Consider the following 9137-nt stretch of genomic DNA (forward strand, 5'->3'; position numbering starts at 1 on the left):
ATGATGAATTTTTTCCAATAATTGTTCGTCATTCCATTTATCTTTGATACTGTATATTCTAAATATGTTCCTAGTCAATTCAGCAGGCTTAAATAAGGATAAAGGTCATTCATGCTCAAGACTATCATCTGTGATATTGTGTACCATGGAACATATATTTTTTCGATTACGTATATGAGTGCTCATATGATGGGTTCACTGAACAACAATATCTCAGACTTTGCAAGCGGTTATCATTTATCAAGTGGATAAGTTTGCGGTTATGATTTACACCATTAGTCCTTACGAATTGGGACAACACTGAAGCTCTACATATTAGTGTTGCACTTTGACTCGTTTACCAACATCGTTAGGGTCATCGGGTGGCAATATTGCGTGTAACGCTGACACAAGTAAGAGCCAGTGCATTGTATTCAGGGATTCATCGCTCGCCTACTGATGTTGATATCCTATGTCGTCTGATGTATTAATAGCACAAAGAATCTCTTTCCATAGTATGAGATGTGTTTTAGGTTAAAGTAATTTCCTAATTGTACATGTGATACCACTATGATCATTCAAAGATACATATCATCATTATTGAATTAATATGTAACTCTCGATATAAAACTAGTTGCAGATTAATAGGGATATATGAGATGAAAGGAATGTACTGTATACTAACTATAATCTGCTTGTTATTACAAGCATTATCAATTATACCTAGCGAATCATAGTGTGATGCTACTATATACTCTTACACATGTTGTCTCGAATCACAATAGTTGTGAACCCACTAACTAGATATATCTTTGAACAATTGAGAGTAATACATATATTGGTTTTTTGTATTCTCGTTGAGATAGTCAAATTTAACGAGTTGAATTTGTTGATTGAAATTTTATGCAGACAAATGTTTGACTTGTAAAAGAGTTTATAAGAGGATTCCATATTCAGAAGTTTTAAGAGTTAACATTAATGCTAAAATAGTAAAAAGAGTGCAACTACTGAATTTAGTAAATGTGTTCCAAAATTGAGAGTTGTCGAATTTTGAGTAAGTGAATAATTGACTTTTACAATGTTGAATTTGACCAAGTTGACCTTGACTAGCTAATTTTGACCAAAATGGCTTTGATCAGTTGGCTTCGACTTAGTGATTTTCAAAAGGTTTGACTTTGCATCATTATAACGAGCTATTTACACTCGTCACGTCGATGACATATGATCGTCGATCAAGATTGTGATGAAACCACATTCATGGACTTTTTTTATTATTAGGCTTGGAATATTTTAATAAAATACTAACTATTAAGAGTCATATTTAGGCATATACCTTGACATAGTGGATGAAGCGTTGTTGGGACCTCTTTGAGAGATAGGTTATGTGTGTATATAGTCTAAATTCGTTTTTGAATTATGTGAATATATGTATATTTTTTTCATAATTTTATGATGCTTTGACTTAAATTTTTTTTTAAAAAAACATTTAGTAACTTTTGAAATATTAATATTTGTACCGAAAAATTAGGAAGTGTCTCAGTAAAAAAAAATTTATAGAAAAAATTACGGTTATATTTTAGACTTTTCCTACGATGAATTATTTTAAATTTTTTTAGCCTCCTTATTAAAATATCTATTAACAAACGGCCAAAGCCTGAAACTGACTGGACTGCTGATGAAGTGCAAAATTCGAACCACAACTCAAAGGCTTTGAATGCTATATTTACATCGGTTGATATGAACATGTTCAGTTTAATCACAAACTGTACTTCGGCTAAAAGTGCATGGGATATTCTCCAAAGTCACTGTGAAGGGTCTGAGAGTGTGCGACGAACCAGATTAAGGATGCTTACTTCCAAATTCGAGATGATGAGGATGGAAGAATCTGAGAACATACTTGAGTATGATCGTCGCCTACGGGAAATTGCTAACGAGGCATTCAGTGTTGGAGAAGCTATCTCAAATGAGCGCCTAGTTAGCAAAGTCCTTCGTTCTCTGCCCGAAAGATTCAACATAAAAATTTGCGCAATAGATGAGGCTAAGGACACTTCTAAGATGGCATTGGAAGACCTTATCAGATCATTACGTACTTTCGAGATGAACTTGGACATGCAGAAGAAGGATAAAGGGAAAACAATTGCACTCCAAGCTTCAAATGACTCCTACAATGAACTCCTTCAAATATCTCAAGAAGTCAATGATTCTGATCTCTGCGAGGATTCTATCTCTTTTATCACAAAAAAATTTGGTAATTACTTGAAAAGAATCCGAGATAAAAAGAAGAATGCACAACCATCTAAATTTCCTAGCCTGCCTGCACCTGAAAAGTCACAACAGTACCCTGCCAAGCAACAATTTCAGCCACGGAATGAAGGCAAGGGACAATACAATTCAAAAAGGTACGATTCGGTGTAGTGTAGAGAATGCAAGGGCTTTGGACACTATGCCAATGAATGTGCTAACCGACTGCGAAAAAACAAAGGCTACAATGTGTCTCTAAGCGATGAAGAATCCGAAGCTGAGGAGAAATCCACTGATGAAGAAAGTCAAACCTCCTTGACTGCACTATTTACAGAAAATTGCTGGCTGCAGGTGAATCCTTTAGGTGTTGCCTTAGGTGTTGCCACACCTGGCCGCAACATCTGCAAAAATTCAGTGTGCTTGAAATCCACAACTTCTGGAAATTTGAGTGGAGATGACGAATCAGGAGCTGATGATGAAGAAATCACTCTTGAGAGTGTGCAAAAGCTTTATGAAGAGCTGTTTGGAGATTGGACCAAAAGAAACAAGTTGAACTCAAGTCTCATGAAGGAGAACGTTGAACTAAAAGCCGTAGTTGCCAAACTTGAGGTAATTTTGAGCAAAAAGGATTTGAAACTTGGTAAGACCAAAGAAGAACTTCAAAAGGCAACTGAAACCTTGTCCAAGTTTAATTCAAGCACATCCAAGCTTGAATCCATACTTTTGATGGGAAGAGATGACAAGAAAGGCTTAGGCTTCAAAGACAGTGTGTTTGAAATAGGTGAATCTTCCAAGTCTACTGTTTTTGTGAAAGGAAAAGCTGATACATCTCCACAACCACAATCCAAGTCACCAATCAAAAGCTCTCCATCAAAAAGACAACCTGCTGCACCAATCGCTAAGAAAAGAAAACACAGGTTTGTATGTCATTACTGCTTTAATCCTGGTCATATCAGGCCCTACTGTTTTAAACTCAGGGATGATTGCAAGAATCAAAAGTCGAGTCGGATGTTGCCCCGAATGTTGTCCAACACTTTCCACAACACCTCCCACCATCGACCTACAGTAAGACAAATTTGGGTCCCAAAGGTAAAAATTCATTGTAAAGTTGTTTATACCTCGTTAAAAACTAACACTGCAGGTCATTGGTACTTTGATAGTGGAAGCTCCCGTCACATGATTGGATCACGAGAATGTCTCACCAATTATGTTGAGCAAAAAGGTGGCAAAGTTACATATGGAGGGGGAGCTAAGGGAAAAATTGTTGGAAAGGGTACTTTGAAAGTTGAAGGACTACCAAAGCTCCACAATGTGCTTCATGTTGAAGGATTAAATTCAAATTTGATAAGCATAAGCCAACTGTGTGATGATAATTTGCTTGTTAAGTTTGATAAACATACTTGTGAAGTTTTTGATGAATCTGACAAGTGCATAATGACAGGTACAAGGTCTTCGGATAATTGCTATCAAATAAGTGAGGAACTTTCGTGCAATCATGTGCAAATCACCGAACTTGACCTTTGGCATAAAAAACTCGGACATGCAAATTTCAAAACCTTGAAGAACTTGAGTAAGTACCATGCAGTTAGAGGTATGCCTAATCTTTCATCTGGAATATCATATGTGTGCGGAGATTGTCAAAAGGGAAAACAGACGCGTGTGTCGCACCCAGTGTTGCCAACATCTGGGACAACATGCTGTCTGGAATTACTGCACATGGATCTTATGGGTCCCATGGAAGTAGAAAGCATTGGAGGTAAGAAGTATTCTTTTGTGTGTGTTGATGATTTCTCGCGGTTTTCATGGGTGAGCTTCATTAGGGAGAAATCGGACACTTATGATGTGTTTAAACAATTGCTCACAAGAATCTCAAACTTCCACAATTTAAAAGTGAGAAGGATCAGAACTGATCACGGTAAAGAATTTGAAAACATATCATTCTCATCCTACTGTGACAGGAAAGGTATTTCACACGAATTTTCAGCACCAAAAACCCCACAGCAAAATGGCATTGCCGAACGCAAGAACAGGACTCTGCAAGAAATGGCAAGGGTGATGCTAGCCTCAAAGAATATTTCAAAGCGTTTTTGGGCTGAAGCCCTTAATACAGCATGCCATATATCGAATAGAGTCTATTTAAGAAGTGGTTCAACCATGAATTCTTATGAAATCATTATGGGAAAGAAGCCTAACCTTAAATATTTTCATGTTTTTGGTTGTGTTTGCTACACTTTGAATGACAGGGATCAACTTGCAAAGTTTGATTCAAAGAGCGACAAGTGTTTGTTTTTGGGCTATGCCACAGATAGTCGAGTTTATCGCATGTTTAATCTAAGAACTAGGACTATTATGGAATCCATTAATGTGGTGTTTGATGATTGTGCAGATCTCAAGAGGAAAACTGCTGAAGATGACGTTGAAGACCTTCTGGACAATCCAATCTCACTGGAAAATGCAGATGTTGCCCCAGATGTTGCAATATCTGGCACAACATGTGACACTGAAGACACTGAATCTGAAGAACCGCATTGCAATGATGATACAGTAGATGATGGATCGTGTATTCCAAGCAATCTATCATGACTGGTGAAGTCCATCCATTGATGACACGCTGCCATGCCCGTTCATCTAGAGATTTTATATAGTATCTTATTTTGACCTTCCATAGGCTGTAATTGGTACCATCTAGAACTGGTGGTCGAAGTGCTGCGCTTGCAAATGAATTGTCCATCGGATTAGTTCTGTCAAACAAAAACAAAAACCAGAATCAGCACTTAGTATATCAAGAACCTGCTCTGATACCACTTGTTAGGATTATTTTGTCCGACAGATGCTACAAATAATAAGACTTTCTGTATAGGATTGTAAAACAGTAAATTTGTGTTTTATCAGAATTAAATGTTGTGCCAGATGTTACAACATCTCGGACAACATCTGTATGCAGCGGAAAATTAACTTTTATAACACAAATTGATTTGAAATAAATAGATGGACAAGATTAAATATGCACAAGTATAAATACTTGTGCGGTGCCTTATGGCAAAAATTAATCACTAGAAAAACCAAATCGTTTACAAAAACCTAACACTAGTGATTATGACAAAAATCAATTTCCTCAACAAGTTGAGAAAACAAATGCTTTCTAAAAAACAAACAACCAGAATAAAACTAAAACAAGAAAGCAAAAACTTGATCCCGGAAACCACTATCAACTAGATGCAATCTTCAGTCAACATCGTTACGGATGTTGTCTATAGATGTTGGCACCATTCAACTTAACACGGGAATCACCACTCCAAACAGCAACGGCTTCGAGAATAATTTTTCTCTGTAAATCTCTGCAACGTGTGTGTATGTATGGTCGATATTGAAGCGGCGGCTATCAATGAGCTTTTCTTCTTATTTATAGGTGAAGAATCATATCTCCTCAAGGAAACCTAAAATACAAGGAAAGTGAGAGTTTTATTAGGAATAAACTCTTTTTAAACACTAATACCATATCTCTTGAATTAAGATCTCATTATCTAAGGAAGACAAAATTATATCAAATATTTGCTCAATCAAATTAACAAGGAAAACTCTATTAGGAAATAAATAAAATATATCATTTAAAATCGAAATCTTATTTCCCTTCAATATCCTACAACGAATCAAACAACAAGTGTATATGTAATTATGAAAATCATGTAAAATTTGAAGAATAAATCAAATTGGCTTCTCCTATTGAAGAATAAATCAATTTGACAACAAGTGGATATGTAATTCTTACAATCAAACCTTTCTATTCAACCCAGAAATCATTTAGCCTGAAAGGTGTATCGAACTATAAGCAGAATCGGTGCAAAACAATCAAAACAGTGGAGAACACACGTTGCCCAAGTCCATAATTTGTTATTCTTAAGTTGACTTAAACCTCTTGTTTACCACTTGTTTTATGTTTTAGTTATAACACAAAATTTGTTCCTTGTGTTATATATAGAGTCCATGCATGGCAACCGATCGTCCTAAAAGTCAATATAATAGTATTTTTCCGGCAACAAAGTGGCATTCTTACTCTTTTGAAATTTCAAATTCTGGGAAAAATCGACTGCAATTTTACAAAACCTTTATATACAAAACTTGTGGATCTTGATGAATTAAGTCTGTCCTGAAAGTTCCGGCTGCTCGCGGTGTCAGAAACTCGGTCACGCGTCTTAATAGTGGCGTGTGTAACCCACGCACCGCTCCGATGATCGAAATTTTTATTTCCGACATTTTCTGCACTTGTTTTAGGCTATGATTTCAAATTCTAGATTTTTGAATTTCTATGAATTTTTTTGTATGAAAAACAAGGTCTGTTAGGATCGGTTGATTGGTTGAGATGTGTTTAGAAGGGGGGTTGAATAAACACTCACGATTTTAGAATCTTTTCGAATAAAGTGTCAGTTTTGTGACAAACTGAAACTAGGAATCTTGTCAATCACTAAGAATTAGTTTAACTGATAATAGTTGCGGAAATAAACTGACTGAAAGATAGAATAAATAACTGAAGTAAAAACACACAAAGATTTATGGATGTTCGGAGATTTTAATTACTCCTACGTCACCCCTTCTATCACAAGGATAGGATAAGCACTAAAAGACTTTGATCGATACAAAACTAGTAAAGACCCACTTCAGTTTGGACTTAACACTGCCAAAACTGAAACTCTTAGTTTACAAAATATCTCACAGTTCTTCGACTGAACTTAGCACAACTGATCTAGTTGAAGATCAAATAAACAACAAAACAGTTTGTGCTTATAAGCTTGAAAAGTAGCCTAAAATGCTACAAATATATCTGATAAGTGTGAGCTTTTTGATTCTTGAGTAAGAGCGATAATTTCAGCAGGGTAACAGCAAGCTTAAGAGAATAGATAGATCGATTGTTTTTGTTGTTTTTCTCAACTGCTCTTCTCACCTATTTATAAGCTTCTCTTCAACGGTAACATTAAATATAATTTGAATCTTTATACCCGTTGATTGGCACGTCAATATACCTCTGGCATTCGTCACTGTAAGCTCTGAAATGCGGCGTTCCACTATGAGTTGCAGTCTGCTTTGTACTGTTGTCGGTTGAATGTCCTTTTTGACAAATGATGACGTGTACAGCTGAATGATCAGCTGATAAGCAAACGCTGGTAAGCTCACAACTGAATATATCAACTGATAAGTTTCCAACTGATCAGTCAGTTGTCTTCGTATGTTCAGTTCAGCTGGTTTCAGTTGCCTTCGATAAACTGCGCATTAATTTTCAGTTAGGCAACTGTCAGTTGATTTATGTAGTTCAGTTACTTCAAGCTAATTGATCAGTTAGTCTAATAAATTAAACACTTAGTTTGTCAAACAACCGAAATTAAGTTTCCAACAATTTCCTCTTTTTTGGTGTTTGACAAAATTTGTAAATTATGAACTGATTAACTGAATTCAAAAATATTCTTCGAACTCATTGTAGATAAAATAATTCTTCTAATGTACAGATTCGTACAAATAATAAAGATTTCCTGCCATAGTCTTCAACCAATAGCTGAAGTCAGTTGATCTTCATTTCTTCTTCTTTCCTTTGTTTTCTCCTTTCTGATCTTTTAACTCCTCTATCTCTCCTATTTTCCCCTTTTTGTCAAGCACATCAACTTTCTTGGTTAAAATCCGAACATCCGCTGCGATATATTTTACAGCATTTATCACAATCTTTTGCAGCATATCAATCCTTTTGCTGACTGTACTCTCCAAAAAATCAAAGCGTCTGCCGACTAATGCTTGAGTTTGAAAATGAGATTCAGTCGACAGTCCGTCTTTCTTGATTTCTTCCATCTGGAGAAAAAGAAAAGTCACATTCTGATTGATTTGATGTAGTCTGTTCGAGGTAAAATCATTGTTAGAGTTAAGCTTCAATGAGTGCGCAAGCTGAATTGACTGTATTTCAGAAATAGCATTCATCATACTGACGAGGTTGGTCTGAACAGTCTGAATTTCTTCAAACAGGGCATCAGTATCTGAAATACCAGGAGACATGGCTCCGGAAGTTTATGGAATCTGCACCTGTTCCTGTTGAGTAAAGACAACCATAGTGCCGTCAGTTGCTTCGGTTTCATGTGTCACCATTCCTGAAATATTTTCAGTTGTATGTTCCTGTTGAGGCTGGGGAGGAGAAGAGACAATTGTAAGAACAAAAGTAGTAAAAGTTTCTTCAGTTTGTTGTTCAGCTGAAACAGAAAATTGTTCAGTTTCTTGCACAGCTGATTCCAAAACTGGTTCTTCAGTCGGTTGAGTAACTGGCTCTTCAGCTGGCACTTATTCAGTTGTAACTGAGTGCAGCTGAGCCTCTTCAATTTGTTCAAAAACTGCCTGTTCAGTCATGACAACTGACTGAACTGTCTTTTCAGTTTCTCCAAAAATAGCCTTCTCGGCCGTTTCTTCAGAAATAATATCTTGATCGGCTGGTTCCTCAGTCAAGAAAACATCTTCAACTAATTTGGATGTTTCCAGCTGAATATCAGAAGTGACTGAATTGATGACCTCATCAAGATTGTCCAATAATAATTCAGCTTCAGAACAAAGTTTCGGATCAGCAGTTGAAGAGGGAGGTGCTGAAGATGATGATGGTTGAGCAACTGATGTAGAAGGGGCAGTTGCTTGTTGAGAAGATTCAGCAACTGTATCCTTGGAAGGCTCTTGAACTGATTGTTCAGCTGGCTCTTCTGATGAAAAATCTTGGGAGGCCGCTGGAATGATTAGTTCTTGATCCATTTCTGTTTGGGATCGATATGGAGTTTAGAGGGGGGGGTGTGAATAAACTCTATTCCTTTGACGGTCGTTTTTGCAAAGGGGTGCTAGAATCCTGTTAGAGAATATAGAAATCTTGTTCAAGTGTATAACTAGCAGACCACAATATAGTG

General features: G+C 36.5%; 1 protein-coding gene across 1 annotated transcript; it reads left to right on the plus strand.

The window, feature by feature from the left end:
* Positions 1-1824: 1824 nt before the first annotated feature.
* On the plus strand, positions 1825-4803 carry LOC142541857 (uncharacterized). The gene is made up of 5 exons (XM_075648311.1): positions 1825-2353; positions 2462-2584; positions 2636-2860; positions 3362-3493; positions 3629-4803. Exons 1-5 carry the CDS (start codon positions 1825-1827, stop codon positions 4801-4803), a joined length of 2184 nt encoding a protein of 727 aa, XP_075504426.1.
* The last annotated feature ends 4334 nt before the right edge of the window (positions 4804-9137 follow it).

This window comes from Primulina tabacum, chromosome 4 (genome assembly GCF_025594145.1).
Source record: "Primulina tabacum isolate GXHZ01 chromosome 4, ASM2559414v2, whole genome shotgun sequence".
NCBI lineage: Eukaryota > Viridiplantae > Streptophyta > Magnoliopsida > Lamiales > Gesneriaceae > Primulina > Primulina tabacum.

What these genes read in the sequence shown, in the direction of transcription:
- LOC142541857 (XM_075648311.1), top strand. Translation starts at nt 1,825, where the DNA reads ATGCTTACTTCCAAATTCGAGATGATGAGGATGGAAGAATCTGAGAAC. An exon ending in GCTGCAGGTGAATCCTTTAG is followed by an intron (nt 2,585 to 2,635) that starts GTGTTGCCTTAG and finishes GCAAAAATTCAG; the next exon opens with TGTGCTTGAAATCCACAACT. An exon ending in GGGAAAAATTGTTGGAAAGG is followed by an intron (nt 3,494 to 3,628) that starts GTACTTTGAAAG and finishes ATACTTGTGAAG; the next exon opens with TTTTTGATGAATCTGACAAG.